The sequence below is a fragment of the Musa acuminata genome, chromosome BXJ1-3 (assembly GCF_036884655.1).
Source record: "Musa acuminata AAA Group cultivar baxijiao chromosome BXJ1-3, Cavendish_Baxijiao_AAA, whole genome shotgun sequence".
Classification (NCBI taxonomy): Eukaryota; Viridiplantae; Streptophyta; class Magnoliopsida; order Zingiberales; family Musaceae; genus Musa; species Musa acuminata.
In genome coordinates, this window is record NC_088329.1 from 3031416 (window position 1) to 3054913 (window position 23498).

The 23498-nt window shown below is 39.9% G+C and overlaps 2 protein-coding genes and 1 long non-coding RNA gene across 6 annotated transcripts; 2 read left to right on the forward strand and 1 right to left on the reverse strand.

The window, feature by feature from the left end:
- The first annotated feature begins 283 nt into the window (after positions 1-283).
- Positions 284-12451, forward strand: LOC135616914 (formin-like protein 18). Its single transcript, XM_065116646.1, has 19 exons — positions 284-933; positions 2035-2732; positions 3126-3347; positions 3429-4576; positions 4658-4790; positions 5617-5688; positions 5915-6013; positions 6135-6176; positions 7313-7393; positions 7478-7528; positions 7609-7690; positions 8752-8846; positions 10318-10389; positions 10471-10587; positions 11276-11344; positions 11425-11491; positions 11649-11832; positions 11916-12037; positions 12128-12451. Exons 1-18 carry the CDS (start codon positions 861-863, stop codon positions 12031-12033), a joined length of 3423 nt encoding a protein of 1140 aa, XP_064972718.1. The 5' UTR covers positions 284-860; the 3' UTR covers positions 12034-12037; positions 12128-12451.
- A 1050-nt stretch (positions 12452-13501) lies between these two features.
- On the reverse strand, positions 13502-15656 carry LOC103976919 (CBL-interacting serine/threonine-protein kinase 5). Of its 4 annotated transcripts, none has more exons than XM_065116665.1 (2): positions 15525-15656; positions 13502-15422 (listed from the first exon to the last, which is right to left on the reverse strand). In XM_065116665.1, the coding sequence occupies exon 2, from the start codon at positions 15043-15045 to the stop codon at positions 13702-13704; it is 1344 nt and encodes a 447-aa protein (XP_064972737.1). In that variant the 5' UTR covers positions 15046-15422; positions 15525-15656; the 3' UTR covers positions 13502-13701. The 4 variants fall into 4 exon arrangements, with proteins under 4 accessions (XP_064972737.1, XP_064972745.1, XP_064972747.1 ...); XM_065116673.1 differs by having other exon boundaries at positions 13502-15429; positions 15525-15647; XM_065116675.1 differs by having other exon boundaries at positions 13502-15436; positions 15525-15616.
- Positions 15657-20765: 5109 nt separating this feature from the next.
- LOC135616949 (uncharacterized) lies at positions 20766-23303 on the forward strand. The gene is made up of 2 exons (XR_010488551.1): positions 20766-22328; positions 22412-23303. It is a non-coding gene; the product is annotated as an uncharacterized LOC135616949 (long non-coding RNA).
- Positions 23304-23498: the final 195 nt, after the last annotated feature.

Sequence of the window (23498 nt, forward strand, 5' to 3'; positions counted from 1 at the left end):
TTTCTCTTGCTGTTTGTCGTGCATGTAAGTGGTGGTGGTGGGTACCTCGATTTGCTGGATACAAAGAATGAAGTTGTTATGCTCTTCAGCTCCTTTATTCGGAACTTTTTTTCTAAATATAATCTGATCAAACGGACTCGAGATCGAACTCATTGTTGCTATCATTGATTCATCACCCACCGTCCAAATCGTAACGAGCGGGAGGACCCACTTAAATGCGGTTCCGTGCACCTGATTACCACCCGCAAGGGGGGGGGGCGGGGGGCGAACCGGTTCAGCAGGTCCTCGAACAGACCGCTGTCGGTTGTAACGCCGTTGGTGCCGCGCGGCGGTGATGCGCCGTCCTACAATATGAAATGACGGGGGAGCCCCTCGGTCTGTCGCCCCCCTCCCCCCTTCGTGAGCCACACGACCACCCGCCCGAGATATAGAAGCCGGGAGAAAAGTGACAAAAAGAAGCCACGGAAACATCCTCTCGGCACGACTCCCTCGTCTCCACCGAACTCTCCAAATTGCGAGAAGACGAGGCGCTCCCTCCCCGCGGCGGTATCCGTGCTGTTTCTTTATGATCCCCTTCTTCTCTTCTCTTCCTCCGTCAATTAGATCTGTGCAGCGTGCTCTCAAATTCCGACTGCTTGCCCTTCGATCGCGACATGAATGTCAGAATTTTTGTGTCATCGGAAGCAACGATGGAGATTTTTCTCGGTTCTTGAGACGGCGTTCGAGTTGCTTTTCCGTTTTCTTCCTCTGGTTCCTGCTAATTGGGCTTTGGACACGAAGTGGAGCTGGGCTTCAGCTCTGCTTCTAGGGTTTCTGGTCTGGTTCTTGGAGGCTCGGTTTGATTCGATTGGTCTGGCGACATGGCGCTGTTCAAAAGGTTCTTCTACAGGAAGCCGCCCGATGGGCTTCTGGAAATCTCAGAGAGGGTCTACGGTACGTTGTGAATTCTACCTTTTACGAGAGGACATCCTAGTTTTTTTTTTATTTTTTTATTTTGCATGTGTGATTCGTGATGTTGGTGTTGCAAGAATTTTTTTTTCTGCTACTGTTTTCTAACCAAAGATTGGATCATTTTTGGCAAAAATATTCTTATTTGTCTCGATATCTTTGCGTTTATGTTCCGGGTGAATATTACTTGTTCTTTCGGGTTTTAACGATTTAGAGATGAGCTGATTCAGCAAAGAGCTGCCATTTGGTTAGTACACTAGCACGTTTCTCTTCTCACCGAGGAACAAAAAAAAGAAAAAGAAAAAGAAAAAAAAGAAAAATCAAAAGATGGTTACTCCAGGTGCACGACGAAACACTTACCTGGCCAAGTGCCTCATTTGCAATACCTGCACATGTTTTTAAGTTAGTTTTCTCAATATTTGGTGGCGTTTGAGTCAATAGTTTATACTGAATTAAACATGCATTGAGATATCTTTTTTCTATCTTCATGCAAAAAGGGAATTCAAATTTGGATGAGATGTATTTTATATATTTTCTGATTCAAACATGAACAATGCTAATGGTCTGAAAAAGGTACCAGGAACTAGGACCAGTGGATACTCCATCTCAAGTTTTGAGCAGTTATACCATACTTGGGGGCTAGCCTAGGGAAACTTCACTTTAGTTTAAGAAAAGGACAACTTTGTTCAATTACAAAGCCAACAAACAGATCGGAGTTAAAAATGTGAGCTAGCCTGGTGGAACTGACTAAACTAGTGCAACTGCAATTAAAATGAACATGTCAAGTATGGTCAGTCAGTCAGCAGTCTGATTGGCTTCTTGCAAAGCATGCGAAGCTTTATGATCAGGAATTCTGCCTAGTACATATTTACACAGAAATTCTATGCAACTTTTAGCATGCCATTGTGGAGAATCAGGTTTTATGATTTTCTATGCAGTTATGAAGCATAAGCCTGTGATCTTCTTTGATGATGTTCTCTAGTTGAAATATCTGTTGCTTATGTTCAGGAAAAGATCTTCTTTTGCTATCTTATGCTTCTAGTGTTACTTTTTCACTCCTCTCAATGAGAGACTTTCTGTTTTCAGTGTTTGATCAATGCTTCTCGACTGACGCCTTGAGGGAAGATGACTATAAAGAATGTATGGGAGGCATTGTGATGCAAATGCGAAATCATTTTCCTGATGCCTCATTCATGATCTTTAATTTCTGGGATGGAGAGACTGAAAGCCAATTAGCCAGCATTCTCTCTGAGTTTGATATGACTGTGATAGATTATCCCCGTCATTATGAAGGATGTCCTTTGCTTAAAATGGAGATGGTCCACCATATGTTGAGGTCATGCGAGAGTTGGCTTTGTTTAGGACAGCAGAACCTCGTACTGATGCACTGCGAGCGAGGTGGCTGGCCGGTTATGGCATTCATGTTAGCGGCACTTTTGATATACCTAAGACAGTATACAGGTGAGCAGAGAACGCTGGACATGATTTACAAGCAGGCCCCCCGTGAACTTTTAGAGTTCTTTTCACCCCTGAATCCTGTCCCTTCTCAATTGAGATACTTGCAGTATGTTTCAAGGAGTGTTGCCTCAGAGTGGCCTCCACTTGACAGAGCACTGACCTTGGATTGTGTCATTCTCAGAATGATACCAATATTTGATTCAGAAGGTGGATGCAGGCCAATATTTCGAATTTATGGACAAGATCCTTTTTTTGTCTCTGAGAATACTACAAAAGTTTTGTTTTCAACGCCAAAGAAAAGCAAATTGGTCCGACATTATAAACAGGTAACTACATGATTTGGATTGTCACATGTAATTTACTTCTAGAAATAGGGCAAATGGGCATGTATAATATCTGTTTCAGACTGCCACAGTATTTTTGCAGTGACCTAATCTGAGCTTCTTGGATCCATCAATCATAAAGTGAATTATCTTAGGACAAACTTTTGCATGCTAAATCCCCATTATTTCATCTGACCATATGCCAAATGGTGACCGGTAACTTTTTATTTCCACATAACTCATTATGACATTCTACAGTAGAACTCCCTTCATTATTTTGCATGTAGGTGGGATTTTGTATACTTCATAAAGGACAGAAACAGATCTGTTTCTTTGTCTCTTCTTAACCATAAATTTGCTTAAAGAGTTGTACTAATGTTCTTTAAATGAATGCAGGCAGATTGTGAATTAGTTAAAATTGACATAGGTTGCCACATTCAAGGAGATGTTGTAATTGAGTGCATTAGCTTGGATGAAGATCAAGAACGAGAAGAGATGATGTTTAGAGTTGTTTTCAATACAGCTTTCATCAGGTCAAATATTTTGATGCTGAGTCGTGATCAGATTGACATTCTGTGGGATGCTAAGGATCGATTCCCAAAGGATTTCAGAGCTGAGGTGTGTATCTTTTTTTCCCATTCGGGATTTTCTTTATTTTACATGTAATGCTCTTCTGATTCACAATCTTCTTGCTCGAAGGTTCTTCTTTCTGAGATGGATACAGCATCATCACTTATGACTTTGGAATTGGCCCATATGGAAGATAAAGATGGTCTTCCTATAGAAGCATTTGCTAAGGTGCATGAGATTTTTAGCCATTTGGATTGGCTAGAAGGGAAGGGCGATTCTACACTTTATATTCTTCAACAGATAACATCCTCTAATTCACTGGAAGATAAATTGTCTGAAGTTTCTCATCAAAAAATGCAATCCTGTAATATGTCACAGTCATCTAGCTCTCACATAGTCATGAAGAACCTGCAGGATGATCAAGGAACTGATCATGGTGCATCTGAGACTGCTGAAGTGAAGGTGATGCCATTATCTTTGTCACAACTGTCAAGTACTCCTGCTCCTAGATTACTTGAATCTTCTGAATGCATTAAGTTATCAGTGGATCCACCATCATCACTACCATCATCTTTGCCATTTTCAAGGATTGTTGCTCCTGGGTTACCTGAGCCTGATGAACACATTATACAATCAGCAGTGCTCCAACCACCGCCACTGCCACCGCCACCGCCACCACCACCACCACCACCTCCACTTTTGTCATCACCTCTGCCATCAGAATCAATGCCATCTTCAAAGCTACCATCATCTTCTTCTCCTCCTCCTTCTATTGCTGTTGCTGCTACCACTAGCAGCATTTCACCACCGCCACCGCCACCGCCACTGCCACCACCACCACCAAAGTTGGCCTCACAGGGATCAATTCCAATATTACCACCTCCACCACCGCCGCCACCTCCACAGCCATTTACAGTTCCAACATCATCAGTAATGTCAAAATCTCCTTTACTACCATCAATGCAACCTCCAGCTTCTGTGTTAGCAAGTTCTGTACCCTCTGATAAAAGTAATAAGATACCAACCGCAGCCTCTCAGTCTAGTCGCACTCAGTCTGTACCCCCACCACCTACTCCTACTATAAGCCCATTTAATAGTGTATCATCAGGTATCAAGGGAAGGAACTTGACACGTTCCAGAAGTCCCAGAAGTTTGTATACCTCCCAATCATCATCATCAAGAAGGATGTCTCTCAAGCCGCTGCACTGGTCTAAAGTAACAAGAGCGATGTCTGGAAGTTTATGGGCTGACACACAGATATCCGATGAACTCCCAAAGTAATCTATCCCTGTACTAGTGAACTTTATGTTTATTATAAATCTATCACCTTCTTTATATTTTCTATTTACCTATTGTAGGACTCCAGAGATTGACATGTCAGAACTTGAGAGTCTTTTCTCTGCACAATTGCCAAATTCAGATTCTTCCAGTGTAGCTGAAAAATCAAAACGCCGTTCCTCACTTAGTGGAAGATCTGATAAAGTTCATTTGGTATTCACCTCTATGCATATTTTGCTAGGCATTAGTAACTTTTCTCCTTGTTTGTGATATTGGTTTTTTTGACTTGTTCGTCTTAGCTTTTATTAGCTTTTGATGCTCTATTTCTCAGGGTCCATTAGTCAAAACTTGTTTGTCTCCATTTACAAAACATGACAATTTAAATATCACAGGTTCTGTTATCGAATAAATCTTTATAAAAGTTACAGCAATCAAGTGAGACAAGGTATCACTACACAATCTGACCACCATGGTTAAAAACTATTATACATGGAAGTTAAGACTCTTTAAGATTTATGATGCCTAGTTTATGGATTGAATGTTTCTTAAACTTTCAGAAAAAGGGCAGCCCAGTAAAGAGGTTCCTGCCAATGCAGGGTATGGTGAAGCTGTGAGGGGCAACATGTGTAGCTTTGCCTCTGTTATAATAGTCTTGGTGATTGAGTCGCTGTATCCTTTTTACGCTTTTACATCACAAATCCAGTAAAAAAATAGACCATTGCTACATTTGATTTTCTCCAATCGTGGCATAAGTTTACATTTTTAAGTATTAGTTTACATTTAAGGTTGATGAATAAGAGGCAGAAGTTAATGATGACTTTTAATTTAAAATATCATGATGGTATTTTTTTATCTGTAATGAAATTATTCAAATTTGTAATTGTTATAGGATGTAATCTTAAAATATTTGACATTGTTCTTGTTATAATACATGATTCATAAGAAATTATAAAAACTTGTAATTGTCTTAGGATGTAATCTTAAAATATCTGACATTGTTCTTGTGATGATACATGATTCATAATCTCGCTTCTTGCAGATTGCTCTTAGGAGAGCTAATAACTGTGAAATAATGCTCACAAAGGTTACAGTGCCAATACCTGATTTAATGGTAAGTTCATAAAATATTGTAATTTGTCCAATTTATTTTCGGGTTGTGGAATATCCTAACTAGGATTTGATCTAGTTTACTTATATAATCCTCAGACTCTACAGATCATCAAGAAGATACATTTTGTGTTAGATCATTTTTCCTAATATGTTGTCCCATAAAAACGTTTTTTCCTTCACAATTTTTGATTTCACTTCCTCATAACTGTTTCTTGGATCTGTTTCAGAGTTCAGTTCTTGCCCTTGATGAGTCTATTTTAGATGCAGATCAGGTTGATAATCTCATAAAGTTCTGTCCAACAAAAGAGGAAATAGAACTACTACAGGTAATCATATACTGTCAATACTTCTGTTATAACAACCTTTCCTATTGCTTTCTTGCCTGATGACACCTTTGTTTGATTTCTCTTTCTTTTTATGTTTAATATATCTCATATGAATTTTCAGGGTTATAAAGGTGATAAAGAAAGCCTAGGCAAATGTGAACAGGTCAGTCAATTCTTGCTTTTTATTTATGTTCTTGGTTCTGGGTAACTATGACAGTAAACCAGAGATAAGCATGTCAAGTTTTGTTTGTTTGATATCTTCATGTGTAAATATCGAAGATATATGTATAATCAAAAGAAGAGGAAGAAGTTAAAAAATAAATTATAGTTATGGTATTGATTTCAGTAATATAGCAAACTTAGAAAAAACTAACAACTGTTGAAGTTTTGATGCTACCCTTTGTTTTCAGAATACAAGTCGCTTTTTACAATTGATGACATCATCCCAATTGACAAGGTCACACACAGTAATTTTTTTTAAAAAAGTGTAAGATGATCTCTTCAAACTGATGATATAGTTTGTTTAGCACATACGGAAATTCCCCAATGTTTTTTTTTTTAAATTCTCTATGAACTACCCATTGTCTTTTATCCTCCGATTTTGTTCCATGACCAAGTAGAACTATCTTTGTAATCTCTCGTGCTATTGGTTCTCTTAGAATTTGGAAAACCAACTGTGGTTGGATTCCATATCTCAGATCCAATATGTGATTGGATTCTTGTATTCTGTTGATCATTTTCTTTTAGATTTTTAGATGGTGACCTTGATGTACTGATTTTGTTGCTCCATTTTATGTTGATTCCACAAAATTTTCGTTACCGTAGGGAGAAACAAAGAAGTTTTTCTATCAAGGTGCATCTTGGACTGCATTTTTTATAATCTGAGAATTTGAGGGAAAGATAATTGTTGTATATTTTCTTGAACTATATAAGATTTCATGATGCAAGTCCCTACAAATGATATTGGATACAAATGGTGAACATTGTATAATTTAATAATTTGTATATGGATCACCTGTTCTTATGGTCCCAATGGGTTCTTTTGTAATCTTTCTTAATAAAATATAGTTTTTCTGAGACCTGGCCGGTTTGTCCCAAACAAGGTCCACCTGTTGATGTTCTACACTTTTATAGATCAATGCTTTACTTTGCTATGCTATAATGCATGATGAACTGTGAAAAGACAACCGTATTAATATATTTTGGTTGTTTAGATGTATCATAATTGTTGCTCATATCTATTTGGTGGGTTTTGTTTGATCTATCAAATAACTAACTCCATGATGGATCCAATACCAGTTCTTTCTAGAGTTGATGAAAGTACCAAGAGTGGACTGCAAACTGAGAGTCTTCTCCTTCAAGCTACAATTTAGCTCTCAGGTATAATGATAAAGTATGTTCTGTTTTATGTGTGCAAATATTATGCAAAAGATATTACTTCCACTGGTGTAATGATCATTACAGGTTGCTGATTTAAGAAGCAATTTGAACACTGTAAACTCTGTATCTGAAGAGGTAAAAGTTTAGATGGAGACAATATCCATAAGTGATGTTTTATAAATTCAGATACTGAGTTCGCACTGCTTCATGATCAGATACGAAGTTCTGTGAAGCTGAAGAAAATCATGCAGACAATTCTTTCATTGGGAAATGCATTAAACCAGGGAACTGCCAGAGGTAAGTTGGACTGCTAAATATCATATTTGATATATTCATTTATCTGATGTATAAATGGACTACAAACAGAATTTACTTACTATGCTGATGAGGCATGTCTCACACTGAACACCTGCACACCCACACCCACACACATATAAAGGGAGATAAAAGATCAAACAAGGGGGCTTGCTTCCAGCTTGAGGATGCGAAACGTTTTGACACCAGAAACCCAAAACAATAAAATAAATGATTGACAAGGGATGCTTATTTGGGTCAGCTTGATAACCGAGGTGGTTAGTGGTGGGGCAATGATGCCATGTGTCAAATTCCATGTCTACCAGGAATTCAACCTTGTTAAAATATATGTAAAACCAACAATATTGCTTTCTTCTTATCTTTAGATCAATTATAGCATGTGGTTCTTTAATGTAATGATATATTCTGCTGCTACTTTCTAAGGTAATAAAGGAACTGATCAGCACTTAATATCAGCTTCTCTCTAAGTTAATTAGAAGAACTGAATGTATCATTGGGCCTGTAGTCAAAGTTTAAAGCTTTTAGTATCGGCTTCTCTTTAATAACTTTTCTTTCTTTCTGTTAATTTCCAACCATCAATGAGTTTTGTTATGCAAGTCTCCAAGTTCATAGCTGCTGTCAGTGTGAAATATATCAAGGCCTCCAGAAAATTAAGAAACTTTACCAAGCATTTCATTGGTCTTATTAAACCTCCTTAAAGAAAACAAATATGAGAACGACCTTTGTTTAACATATCACAATTTCATCTGGTAAGATTTCTCTTGTGTATAAATTGGGACCCAAAAGTTATTTGTCTTGAAGATCTTTAAGAGGATTAAATTCACTTGCTTCTTTCTCATTCATTGAGAACATTATTTGTCTCAGTTATATTTTTGGTTTTGGACTTCTACGTCTGGACTATTGTAATAATTGATGTGCAAAATCGTTTCAGTTTTTTGAGTATTCATGCATGTGACTTCTTTTATTGGCTGAAATCCACTGATATCATCTATTGCACCATGTCTGGGAAAACTGACCTTGGAGAGTCTATGCTACCTTTTCAGGTTCTGCCATTGGATTTAGGTTGGACAGCCTCCTGAAACTTTCTGACATTCGTGCTCGCAACAATAAGATGACTCTTATGCATTACTTATGCAAGGTGTCTTATTCTCTTATTTCATGGCAATCTGCTTCTTTAGCCAATTCTTTTAATTAAAATAATTTTGTGATAACCTTACAAGGATTTCAAATCTTTGTATGGCTTCCTTCAAACATATGCATATATATGGTAATGGTTTATTTTAGTGTGTAATCAACTCGGGGAAGCTTGATTAGCATAAATTTCACAGTTAATTGTATTCACTAGCATACAAACAGCATGTGATTGAAATGGAATAGAGTTGGATATTGAGGAACACAACCTGATCTGGAACCACACCATGAATGAGGGGGAGATATTATGTTAAAGAAATATATAATTTTCATTACAAAGCTGTTTCCAAACACAATCTTATCTACTTTTTATTATTAATATTTCTACATATTCCAAACCCAATATCTCTAGTCAAATCGATCATCCGATGCGACGGTGGCTCCATACTGTTGGACTTGATTAATACTTGTTGGGTTGATGAGTTTGCTGCACATGCTGTCAGAGTCTTCGGCAAACTCTAGTTATTGTATAGTGTATACAACTGAATTTGAATTCTTTGTGATACATTGGGCTGCAAGATAAAATGGTTGTTGTTGTTGCTATTTTTGCTATTCTTGTACTTCAGTCTCACTAGGAGTAATTATCTTGTTTCTCATGTGTTGATGATGCCAAACTTCATTTGGTATCAGTCTAATTGCTCCATGTTGTGTCGAGTTGTTTAGTAGCTTAGAGGTTTTGTCCTGTCATGTCATGTCATGTCATGTCATGTCATGTCATGTCATGTCATGTCTGTTGATAGTCACAAAGACATCATCTAATTTTGGTCACATGTTCCTTGATGCTTGCTTAGATCATGTCTTTAAGAAGCTCACAGGTTCCTATCAGAGCAGACTATTCTTTCATACAAACTGGTTCTTGAGTCATTTTCAGAGGAGTATCACTGCTGCATATATATGCACTTCATTTATCATATTTAGTTAGGTTTCACAGCTTGTGGATGTAAACTTGGAAAAATAAAATCATAAATAGGTCAATATGTTGAAATCTTGAACTGTGAAGGTCTTTCTTAGTGTACTAGGTAGTTAATTGAACTCGTGTAAGGGGATAGGAAAAGATCCTGTAGTGGGTTGCTAGTGGCAGTGTAACTGAGATAAGGTTGAAGAAGAACGGGTTAGAAGCAATTGGCTACAAGGATTTCTAATAGACCAAGGGACAGAATCTGGTTGCCCTCTTGTTAGCTCCAGAGACCATCATCAGTGACTATTAATTATGTAAAAGGTTACTTTTAACTTAAAATGCTACATATTAAGCATTTCTACTTTGTCTAGTGCCACAACTTAATCTGAATGGATAATCTAGGGCACTTGCTTTTCAAGTTACATTCTTATGAACTTAAATCTGAGAAGCTTTTGATAGTTGATTCTGTTCTATAACCTGCAGCAGACATTCTCTAATATTCATCTTATTTCATATCTAGGTTCTTGCAGATAAGCTTCCAGGAGTTCTTGATTTTCACAACGATCTTGTTAGATTAGAAGCTGCATCGAAGGTACTATAGCATGCATTTACTTATTACCTTCTGTTATACAATAAATTTGAAGTTGGCAACAAACTGGTTGAATCTATACAGATACAGCTAAAGATTCTGGCAGAGGAAATGCAAGCTATAAGTAAAGGATTGGAGAAAGTCGAAAAAGAATTAACATCTTCTGACAGTGATGGTCCTGTATCTGAAACATTTTGTAAGGTATTCATTTGCATAATATAGTAAATTTTATTAATCTGTTAAGATTTAATATCCTGTCTCTTCATTTGCTGCTTTTCGGAATTTTCATTGTTGTTCAGTGCAAAAGGTCTTGTACCGGTATAGAGAAACCAACATTTTACTCAAAAAGTTGCATGGAAATAATTCTCAGTAGATGCAATGTGTTCTTTAGATGGAAGCTTAAAGCAAAAGGCCACAATAAACAGCCTGGTAGAACTAAATTTCTGAAAGGATCAAATTTTATTTGCTTCATGTGTCTTCCATGCTAAATGCATTGATGTCATTTTAAGATATCTGACAGTTGGAATTCCACTTGGGCTAGTTTTTGCTTAACACTATGGAACCATCTAAATTTTGGATTCTTCGACTTTTCTTATATTAAACATCCTTAATGTTAATTTAGCATCACTTTCCTTTTTGGTTGAATGCCTCGGACATTAAATTTTGTTCTTTTCCTCTTTGGGAGTCACCAGCATTTGCACATCAATGGCTACTGGTACTCAAGAACATTTTATCTTCTAGAATAAAGTGAGGCCCACTGTAAAATCAAATGGATTAAATCATTACATGATTAAGTTCATATCATCAACAGGAGTAGCTTTTGTTATGTTTAAACTTTTTACTCTTTCTTGAAAACTTTCCACTGACTAATTATAACATTACATTTTAGACTCTGAAGGAGTTTCTTGTTGTTGCTGAAGCTGATGTGAGATCCTTAACTTCACTTTATTCTGGAGTGGTATGTTCTCAAGGTGATATTATGCTTGTCTAATATGAAACATATATCTAATGTTTGATAAAGCGTTGATTGGTTTACAGGGTAGAAGTGCAGACATGTTGGCTCGATATTTTGGTGAAGATCCTGCACATTGTCCATTTGAGCAAGGTAACCTTCATTTCAGCTTCACAATGATGAATTCTTCAAAAGTTGTAGCTTCACAATGTTTAATTATTGCTTTTTTTTTTTCAGTTCATTTAGAATCTGTGGTTTCTAGTAAATTTGAAGACTATCTAATAAGAGTAATCTGTTTTCAATATTGCAGTTGTCTCTACACTTCTTGATTTTACTAGAATGTTTGAACGTGCGCATGAGGAGAACTGCAAACAGCTAGAGCTGGAGAGAAAGAAGGCCCAGAAAGAAGCAGAGCATGAAAAACTTAGGCATGCTATACATAAGAAAGGACCAGATCACTTAATGCAGTCTCGCAATGTTAGTGGCCACACCAGGTGATAAAAATCCGGGTCCTTGCAGTCTAGTAACCAACAAAGACAGCATATCCTTCCGGGAGACGATAACTTCTGCTCCATAGGTGGCAGGCATCGTTGACCATACAAGTGAAGGGATGTCTCGAGTGTGAGGTCCCGTTGAGTATGAAAACTCATCACGGTAACATGTTTATTACTGTTTGGGCCAACAGTAGTCGTTAACTAGGTAATTATGACTTTACATGTTTGATATTTACTAGCATTTTTATACTACTTAACAATTGATTAAGACTTGCCTCCCACTTTTATCATGCAGCTTATTCTTTACAAGGCATGCAATAGCACAAGAGAATACCCTCAGTGGGGATCTTGTAGCATGTATACTCATGTCAAGAATCTTGTGATTTGCTGTAAAGCCGGGCAGATAATTTTGCATTCGTTTCAGGAGTTTTATTAATGTACATACAATGTGTATACAATTGTTTTTCCCCTTACCAGGGCAAGATGTTCCATAGTCTGATTGATGTAAACTATCAGGTTTTTTTTTTTTTTGTATTCTTTGCCTTTTGTATTCTTATCAAACTTGTCTCCTTGTACTCAAAGCACCTCAAACTCATAAATTACTCTTTGCTTTAACTCATCTTACAAGCTAATCAAATGAGTGGATTAGATCTAACTGTGCAGCTCTTTCACTAGAATTTTGCAGATCATCGGCATTCTGTAGGAACCAAAGGTGCAAATCAACCTAGCAGGCTACAATCATGGAGGGGAACGAATCGGCTTCGACCATCAAGGTTTCAGGTAGCAACAATACCTCTCCACAGTTATTTCTCTGCTAATGGTAGTAGTGCTCATGATTTTGTACCCATATTTGTAGTCCAATCTGTTGACATGGTTCCAAAGTCTTGAGCTGAGACCCCATATGCTCTTTATATAATTTTTTGGAGAAACATTTGTGTGATTTTAATTTTCCAAAGGCTATGCTCTCTGCAGCTGATTGATTTGCCACAGATCATAAAATAAACATTCAATTCAATGAGCTGAATGTTTCTCAGTTGCAAGCTGGTGGGTACTTGCAGAAGCTGTAGTGATGGCCCATCATGCAATTATCAATTTGCTAGAACATGTCATTTTATTTGTATGGATAGCATAATACATTTTTAGCTTTCACTTGATGAAATTTTGTGGAATGAAATGTTTCTTTCAATCACCAATTGAGAATGACACATGTCACGTATCTTTCAAAGGGGAGACGATTGATTGCAAACTTAGCTATCTACTTTCTCATCTTTACATGTCAACATCGTGGCGCAATACGTAAATTGCACGGCTCTTCCTCTTCTTCTTCGTGTGAGATCATAGGAGGAAGGAAGCGGTGTCAATCCGATCGGTTCCTCGGCATATTTATAATGGTACACTTACAAAGCTCGTTTCGGATCTTTATATCTAATTCCCATATGAAATTAAATTGAAGTTTCTCACTAGGAAGAGTCAAATTATAGAGAAAGAAAATAACATTATAATAAAAATTCAAATTATTAGAATTTCCATTCAAGAATGAATCCATCTCCCCTCCCATTCTCATTCACAAACACAGCCATTAAGGTTAAGGACTAATCCCCCTCAATACTAACAGGCTGCCACTAATAATCCTTCCTTGTCAAAGAACACCAAAAAGAGGCAATAAAAATACAAATAGAATACCACTAACAATCCTTCCTTGTCAAAGAACACCAAAAAGAGACAATAAAAATTAAAAATATAATAAAAACTAAGACCACTAACAATCCTTCCTTGTCAAAGAACACCAAAAAGAGAATAATAAAAATAAAATAGAATAAAAACTAGGACTAGTGATCACAAGCGGAATAGAGGAAGCCTTTGATCGGCTCACCGTCCGGTGTCATGACGCGGTTCACCGTTGCCGACGGAGGTTGGGTCGTCGCCCTGCCATGTCCAAACTATGTCCTTCAGCCCCGGGCGGACGTCCTCCTCACAGAACTTGGTGTACTCCAAGGTGTCGCCGGTAGACTTGGAGAACTCCACCACCGCCACCCCCGCCGCCGCCTCGAACACCTCCGCCGTCACTGCCAGCCGCCCCTTCCTCCCCTCCGTCTTCCCCTCCATCCTCACTTTGTACGACTTGGCCCGCGCCACCCCGAACCCGAGGGCCCGCCCCACCCTCTCCAACCGCTCCACAATCTCCGCCGCCGGTGACCGCGACGTGAACACCGTCCCCGCCTTCCGCCGGTTCTCGAACAGGCTCGACAGGTCGGACCCCGAGGACATGGAGGTGATGAGCTCGAACGCGTTGTAGAACCTCGGCGTCGCTGGTTTCACCTCCTCTTCCTCTGGCTGCAGCAGCAGCGGAGGGATTTGGATGGGTGGTGGGCGGCAAGATCCCTTTTTGAACCAGGGGAGCTGCATTATGGCTGGCATGGAGATGCGCTTCTCGGGGTTGACGACGAGGAGGCGGGAGACGAGGCGGCGCGCTTCGCCAGAGAACCACGGCGGGATCTGGTACTCCGCCTTGAATACCTTGCGGTACATCCGCATCAAGCTCGCGTCTTGGAAGGGGAGGAATCCGGCGAGGAGGACGAAGAGAATGACGCCGCAGGACCAGAAGTCGGCCTTGGCGCCGTCGTAGCCGCGGCGGCTGAGGACCTCCGGCGCAACGTAGGCCGGGGTGCCGCACTGGGTGTGGAGGAGGCCGTCGTGGCGGAGCTGCTCCGGGAGCGCGGAGAGGCCGAAGTCGGAGACCTTGAGGTCGCCGTGCTCATCGAGGAGGAGGTTCTCGGGCTTGAGGTCCCGGTGGGAGACGCCGCGGCTGTGGCAGAAGTCGACGGCGGAGATGAGCTGGTGGAAGTAGCGGCGGGCCTGGTCCTCGGGCAGGCGGCCACGGACGACGCGGGCGAAGAGCTCACCCCCGCGGACGTACTCCATGACGAAGAATATGCGGGACCTAGTGGCCATCACCTCGCGGAGCTCCACCACGTTGGGATGGCGGACGAGGCGCATCACGGCGATCTCCCGCTGGATCTGCTCCATCATGCCGGCCTGCCGGCGGATCTGCTCTTTGTCGATCACCTTGATGGCGACGCTTTCTCCGGACCTGAGCTCGCGGCCGTAATACACCTTGCCGAACGTTCCTTTCCCCAGGACGCGCCCCATCTCGTACTTTCCGAACACCAGCTTCCGCGCCTCTCTGCTCCCTTCTTCCGCCTCCTTCCCCATCCCCTTCTCTCTCGCTTCGCTTCGTCCTGCTGGTCCTCTGTTCTCGATCAAAACAACGATCCTGCACTGGCCATCGAACAGAAGCCGCGCTCCTCCGATCTCGGTTAAATGCGATGACTTGACACAACCATCTGATAAAAGGCGCGACCTTTACCATCGGTCTCCTCTGGTAAGCAGTCGAAACAAGAATCTGGTATCGCCATATCACGAAATGGTGGGATATGTCGGTCTTCTGTTGCTGCGGCTGTTCTTTCTCTGTCCGTCCTATCAGAACCCCGATTCGCTGAAGATAGATGGAATCTTTCTACCGGCTTCAGACTTCACCATCCCTTTCTGCGTTCGTCATACATGAATGGAACAGTGGGGAGAGGTCGGATCTGCGAGCTATGGGCTGAATTAGGCGACAGGATGAGGACAGAGAAAAAGGACCGGAGAAAGCGGGAACGCGTACGATGGAAAGTGGGATGGGATGGAAGCACCTGGTTTTCGGGTACAAGCGGAGACGGCTCATTGGCTGCTCCTCTCCTGCGGACGGCATCGCATCACGTCGTATCGGGCATCAGAGAACAGAGAACAGAGAACAGAGAACAGAGACCGGAGAGCAGAGCACACCGGAAATAAATAGTCGGATCGGGAAAATATCTACCGAGATGGGGGCCGCCAATGACGTGTGGTGACGGCATGGGGCCCAGGGCTGGGGTCGGAGTTGAGTAGGTGTGGAGGGGGCCCCATCCATCGAGGTTGAGGTTGGCTTCAGAAAAGGAAGGCTTTTGGTTGGATTTGTATTGGAATTATTGTGAAGGAGGTGTGTAAAGAGAGGTACGTTTCTCCCTCGCATCCTCTCTGCTTTCGTGCATCTCTCTGCAGTTTACAGTGCAGAGAATGTCTACTGGTTTATTATTGTCTGTCTGTAGCGTGAGAAGCCATCTCATAGACAATTCTATCTTTGTGGTTCTACGAGACCGAGGACATGGAATTATTTGTGTGCATATATTGCTTTGGTACGTCTCACAGCGTGTTGATCGATTCTGGATTGAAACGAAAGCTTTTAACTCGTAGAACCATAAATTATAAATATAAACTTCGTAAGCTTTGAACGATTACGCGACAAAGAATCTAACGTTAGTTCGTTATTTTGTTATACAATTGTGTCACGTAAACGTCTATGAAAATTTTTGATTGTGACTTTTACAAAATCTGAAATATCCTATTAATTATTATATTCAAACGATATACATATTTTATTTTTGATTTACGACACTTCATTTCAAACGTGATATAAAATTTTTACACTATAATTTTATTTCTATTATCTTCTTCTTCTGCACTAAGAGATGTATCTTGTGCTCCCAACATGGTTGACCTTACGGATGCAATTAGTCATACATACATACATCATTGTACATCGTACAAACAATAAAGACAATGGTGTTTCTGTCACCTCTTCCTAATTATTATTATATGCTGATGTACTCACTTTTGGAAGAAACTGCTGTTGATGATGATAGATTCAAAGCTTATCACTTAATCAACCAGGTAATATTAATTAAACTTGCCCCACTTGAGCATCTCTGGTTGAATACAAATAGCTAAATGAATTATAGTGGAGAATCATTGGCATTAAATACTGCATCTTTTCAGGTGGATGTCTAATCACAACAGGTAGAAAGCCTGCAGGTAGCTGAAATTTCCAATCAGAGCACAGTGTTAGCATATATTAGAATCAAGTGCAGTGTTGCTACTGCCTTTGTTATGGATGGATTGTATTACATACACAATGAATGAATCCTATTAGAGGAGATTGAAGTAAGTAAATCATTGTAGAGGATTGCTGCAAACATAGCAAAATGATCTATCAACTGATCAATTAAATAATAGCCTCTTTCTTTTGGGAAATAGATAGATTATGTAAATTTGAGGTGTCATAATTAATGTGTTATCCAAACAAAGAGAAAGAGGATCGAAGAGAAGAAGGATTAGGCTTGTCGAAGCATCAACAAACAATTAATGAATATATTTTTTATTGTATCCAACTTCATAAGTCGAATTATAGCATCTATCATTATAAACACGAAAAGTCAAACTTAACTATGATCACTTTTAGTTTCTAGACATTCGGTAAATCAATCTCATTGTAATGATGATAGAGGACTGATTTATTCTACTTTCATTTTCGATTCCTCTAGTACTTTTTACATCCCAATCGTATGTCCCCATCTATCGTGATGATTTACATATGTCATGCTATAGGATGAATCCCGGACATGATTTGATTCACACAAAATGGAGAGAATAGCAACTACCCATCTGTTTATACGATGACAAGGATATTATTATTATTTTAAAAAAAGAAAATAAATCCCTTGATATTATTTTTTCTTTCAAGGATGGACGGATGGATCGCATCACCACTGTTGAAGTAAGAAAAAATAATACAACCATTGCTAATTTGTGGAAGACAACAAAATTATGTTTTCTACTAACAATATTTTTGTCCTCATCAAAGTATTAACTTCCGGACTCCTCTAATGAACGAAGACAATCAAACCAATTAATTGTTCCCCATCATGAAAAGCTTTGCCCATCCCAAGGAATTATATACGACGCAAATAATGAAGCTCATCCACTAATCGAATGATGTGAATCATCTATCTCACTTCCCACAAGAGTTGGTTTATGGTTGTTCTACTCTATGGATCAATCACGGTGGATCGATATGACAAGTGTAGGAGATGGAAAAGACCATTCCAAAGCGACAATACAACTCCACCCAATAAATTCATTATCGATTTTGGTTTTCTTTTACCATCGTAGGGTAAATTAATCTCCTCCTACAATGACTCAAATGTTGCTTTCTTTACTACGCTTCAAAACGAGGCAAATTGAACTTAAGCTTGTAACATACTAAAAAGAATATTCATGTGTGGAGATAGATTGAGAGAGGATCAAAGAATAGTTCTATATCACTAAAGATCGAAAGAACCGGATATATTTATAGTTTGATCGATAACTTAAACTTAGGCCTTTGGATCGATTGATCTTAAAATATCAAATATTATATCGGAACCAAAGTACATTAGAGTTCTAAAGAATGTACAAGTCTAAAAAAAAAAAAAAGTAGAGGAGACAATATCTCGAAAACTAAAAGAAATATTAGATATCAATAGTTCGACACTTCTTGCCTATACAATGAGAAAACTATTTTTTCATCATGCAAGATTAATCGTAAGCATATTTGTTGGGGAGAGAGAGGAGAGTTCTAACAACAACAGAGAAAGTCGATACAAGATTAACGTAGTTCAGCAAATCTCTATCTATAGACCATGGAGAGGATCATATTTTTCAATATATGAGATCAGTTATAAGGTCCTTCAGTTATCCCACATAAATACAACTCTCTTTGTACACCTCTCACATAAAACTTGAAAACCTTCTCTCTCAACTCTATTTAGAAACCATAGAGATCACCATCATTAGTAACCAAGATGTAATTATAAGAATAAACCCTAATTCACTAAATATTTTTAATTTAATTAGGACTCTTGCCAACTAATTTGAATACGTTTAGGACTCCTAAAAATACCTACCAACCATCACAATAAGTTGACCTCAGCTTAACATAAACATAAACTTGCTTATATACGAAGAATTTCTTACACCTTTTCTCTATATAAATAACATATTTAGTTTGCTACAAACCATTTGAGCTGTAGGACTCTTACTACTAGTAGTTTTGAGTACTCGAGTTATTGTGCTAGTAAATGTATCAGATTGGATTAGTACAGCACATAGAAATGGAATTAACTGAAATCTTTATGCCCGAGTTTTGAGTACTCGGGCATTGCAACCTCCTTTCTTCTTCGATTTGCATGCTCTTATTATTGCACAAGGGACATGAATAGAGAGAGAGAGAGAGAGAGAGAGAGAGAGAGAGAGAGAGAGAGAGAGAGAGAGAGTCCAATGGCAGCAAATGAGAAAGATGAAACTGGCTGTCCTCGGATTCAGGTGGGTGAAGAGTATTCAAACTCATTTACTCGATACATCAAACAACAAAAGCATGAGAAACTCCAATCTATCATGATTCATTCATTCATTCATCTTCCAAGGCTGCATCCCTTGCGTCAAGGCAAGCTTCTAAAGAACCAAAGAGATGTCCATAAAAAGGAATACTTTGTTTCTCATCAATTGTTTGGAATTGGCACTCTACTTGCTTGTCACACAAACATTGATGTGTATGATCCAATTTCCTTCTCAAAGATTAAAGAAAATGATCTGAGATACATACCTAAAGTTGGAAAACTTAGACAAGGAAGGAAAGGAAGCCAAAAGAATCGACATCTTTTATGCTTGAATTTGAACTCATGTTTTTTCTGCTTTATCTCAGTGTATTTATGAATATTAATTACTTCTCCTCTTATTGAATATAGTGTGTGTCTATTATATATATATATATATATATATATATATATATATATATATATATATATATGACAAAAATTAAAATTTATTTAACATTTTTTTTTACCTCTTAAACAACATATAAATTTGAGTTGATCTAAAGAAAAAGAAAACCTTAAACTCGAATCACTAAATGCAGTGCACACCCACACATGAAGGGATTCCTCCCTCTGCAAAGCGAAGGCTGCATGGAGTTACATGCGCATGCAGCTTCCATGTCCTGACGTCGAGGAACCATTGATGACCTTCTCTTACTCCAACATGAGGGATCCCTCTTCCGGTGATCTCTCAGTTGAAACTGGTTTCGATCTGCATCATATGGTCCCCTGAGCGGCCACACCTCGCACTTTCCCAAGCGACGGAGCAGTACAGTAATTAAAGGACAAGATTACCTTGTAATTAATATATATATATATATGTTTCAGACCTTGGATGCATCCCTCTTCATTGTTTTGCCTGTGAAAAGTTGCAGACACACCATTGTTTATTCTGCTATCCAATGCCGATAACTGCTAATGGTTTCAGAATCCCACGAAAGTGCCATGAAATCCCATCGCTGGTGATGATGCATCCAAGCAATGGCTCGAGGGCGTGTCAGCTCTTCTGCTTTGTCTTTAGGTTAACTCCGAGATGTTCCTCTAGCTCAGTAGAGGGAGGGGGACCATGGCATAGAAAGATGGGGGGGGGGGGGGGGATGCACGCACCCGTTCATTGTTTTTGTTTCGAGTTCAAAATGATCCGCCTTTGCTCAAAGCCGATGCAGCAGTTCTGATTTAGATCTCCCAGTGTTAGGTTTTGATGCAGCTACGAGGTTTCTTCCTGGTCGAAGCTGCTTGTTAGGGTTTGGACTTCATCCTACGACAGCCAGTCAGTAAAACCTAAAGGCAGATTTCTACTAAGGTATGATAAATGTGGTCATTCCTCTCATTAGCATCTAATCATCTATCTAATCTCGAAAAGCAAAACACCCCTTTCCTCTATTTTAAGTAGCAATCGCCATGTCGGTCCAAGCGAACCGCGTACGTGTCACCACCTGATTCATCAAGGCCTCCCATCAACGTGACGCTACCTCAGCGCATCTCGCTCGTATATTAAATCGAACCGGCCCGGCCCAAATAATAATAATAATAAAAATCAAAGGTTCGACCTCGATCGTACGTACGGCGTCTCTCCACGTTTCGCGCGCTCTTTTCATCACGTCCTTGGTGTCGGGGTTACTAGGCGGGCGTACGCGTGATGGCACGCTCGACTCAATCAGCCGTCGACAGCGTCCCGGACCCCACATCGGTACCCCTATCTCCTGTCGGGTGATCCGTCGTGCGGGCGACAGCGTCCGGCTTAATACGATGATGTATTCATGCTTTCGAAGAGGCGCCGAGTGGGGCGGAGGGCGACACGTGCGACGCAGCGATTAAAGTTTTGAAAAATAGGGGAGGAGAGAGAGAGAGAGAGAGGAGGGAGGGCGAGGGCATAACCCTAGAATTGGATCGAAGGGATCGGGAGACGAAGATGAAGGCGGAGGAGGCAGGCGTTCCTCGTTCCTCTGGTTCCTGTATCTCCGATTCGGTCGAGGATCTTCTTCTCCTTGTCTTCTTGATCGCTTTGTTTTCTGGTGGTTGTGGTTGATCCGAGGGTCTGTGGCGTCGTCCGGGTGATTGGGGTTGACAGAAGAGAGTGAGCACGCAGCGGCGATCGCATCGTCGGGGTGCCGTCGCTGTTGCGTGCTCACTGCTCTCTCTGTCATCCCGATCTCCCCGGATTGTTTTCTGCGTCTGATGATGGTGATTACGATCGCGGTGGTGGTTTGGTGTTGGAGCGGTAAGAAGAGTGGCGACAGGGTTTTCGTTTCCTCTGATCGGCTTCTGCACACGCTGTCTTTCTCTTCATTTTATGTCGGCCATCTGCTGCTGCTTCTATCCATTCGTCTCTGAGACGTCTCGTCTCGACTGGGTTTTCCGAGGCAGACAAAAGACGAGTGGCGTACCGTCCATCATGTCACGGTAGTCGTGTGCTTCCTTCTCTATTTCTTTCTAATTTTGGCGTCTTTGTTTTGCTTGATACGGATGGGATGGAGTGAATAGGACGAAGAAATCAACAAAGAAAGAGAGATGGGTTTGAGAGCGGAAGCGTGGCTTTTGAGACGACGATTGTTTTCCCTCGGGGAATGGGATCAGATGCGGGCGAGGATACACGTCTCCTCGCTAACTTCATCATCTGTGCGGATTCAACGGAAATCACTGTTGACTGGTCTCATTTTGTCTCCATTTCTAGTCCCATTTCTTCCTTCCTTTTCTTTCTCGTCAAGATCCATGTCCCAAACCATCAAACAACCATTGGGATGTTGATCTTGGGAGGCATTTCTTGGTTCGTCGTCTTGATCTTTCTTTTTATGAAGTCATTGTTTCTTCTGCCGTGTTTCTCGTATTCTATATCTGAAGACGGATGTGGGATCGATCTTTGGAGCTCTCTTAAAGCTCTTTCGCTGATAGATTTATCCTCTTTGTCTTGTTTCTTGATTCTATCTTTGCGGCCGTATGATGGACCGGTCTTTGGGGCTCTCAAAAATGCATCCATTTTATAGATCTTTCTCGATTTAGTTTTATCTAACTTTGCTTGTTGATATCATTTTTCTTGATTATTTCAAGTGTTTCAGCTTCTCATTTATCGGTGGATCCAATGGTATTTCTCTCGCTCGTCGCTAGATCTGCCCCTCCTGTCTTTTTGATCCTTTATGTTCTTGCATACGTGTGGTCAAGTGTTATCACATCACGCACGCATCAAAGAGACCAGTGGGTTTGTCCTCCTTTATCTGTTGGAAGTCAAGTGTATGTATGGGTGCTTTATAAAGAGACCAGGGTAAGTTGACTTCGTTTAGTGGTTGATGTTCTATGTCATTTGTTTGTGGTAGATCAAAGTTGAGGAAGGAGATCTATCTGCTTTAGTCTCGTCAGATGCTTCAGTTACAACTACTTGGTGTCGAAAAAGTCTTTGAGTACATGAGGTAACGAGAGAGCTTCTAATGGTTTTCTTCTCAGTCGTGTTTTCCACCCAAGTCTTTGATATATCTGACTTGATGTATGTTAGATTAGCAGCAGGCCTTGCTAGGGGAATGGACTTGAGGAAGAGTGGCAATTCATAAAGTTAGCATCTTTTCCCCCTTAATCTTAGCCCGAAAGCTTTTTGACATCTGAATTATTAGGAATCACAGGCAGATTGATATTAGGTCTCGTTAATTTGTGTTTGCTCTCCTAGTGGTAGTGGAGGTGGTGATGGTAGGGAAATAAAATGTCCTGTTTGACAACATTGTGTAATTTGCTAACATATAACCTTGCAGAAGAAGAATTACTAGGTTTATGTCTTTTTAATCTATGAAACACTATCTAGCAATATAAAATTTAGTTGTTGTGATGTCCATAATTTTGTAAGAGGATCCTAGACACAAGTTAAATCATATGAATTTGAGTTTAAAAGTTATCACAGATTATTTTCTCTCTCTCTCTCTCTCTCTCTTTTTAAAACCCTGATAATTCATCTGACTATTAGCTTAACTAGACTTTTTCACCATAGAAAATGCAGGAGGAGCGGAATCATAGAACTTACCATGGTGGATTTATGACAACAAATTGCTAAGGTAAATTTCAGTGCTTCTAAATAATTTTTTTGTCATGGGTAAGTGCTTTAACAGTAGAACACAGCATGATGCTTCTTATGATCAGGATGTAAAACATGATTGTTCTTGTAAGAATATTGCAACTTTTACCATACATAATCTGGCACCTGGACCCAAATGATTTATGTCATCCCTGTCCTTTTTTCTTTGCAGCTATTTGATAGTGGTCTCATGATTAGTGAAGATGCTATTAGTGTCCATCACTTTCAGAACCATTTAGTACCTCATAATATACCTGTGCTTTATATTTATTGTCCATCTCGAAGATGCAATCCTATTTCTCAGATGCTTAGTTAATAAACTTGGTACGGTTTCAGGAGGGTAA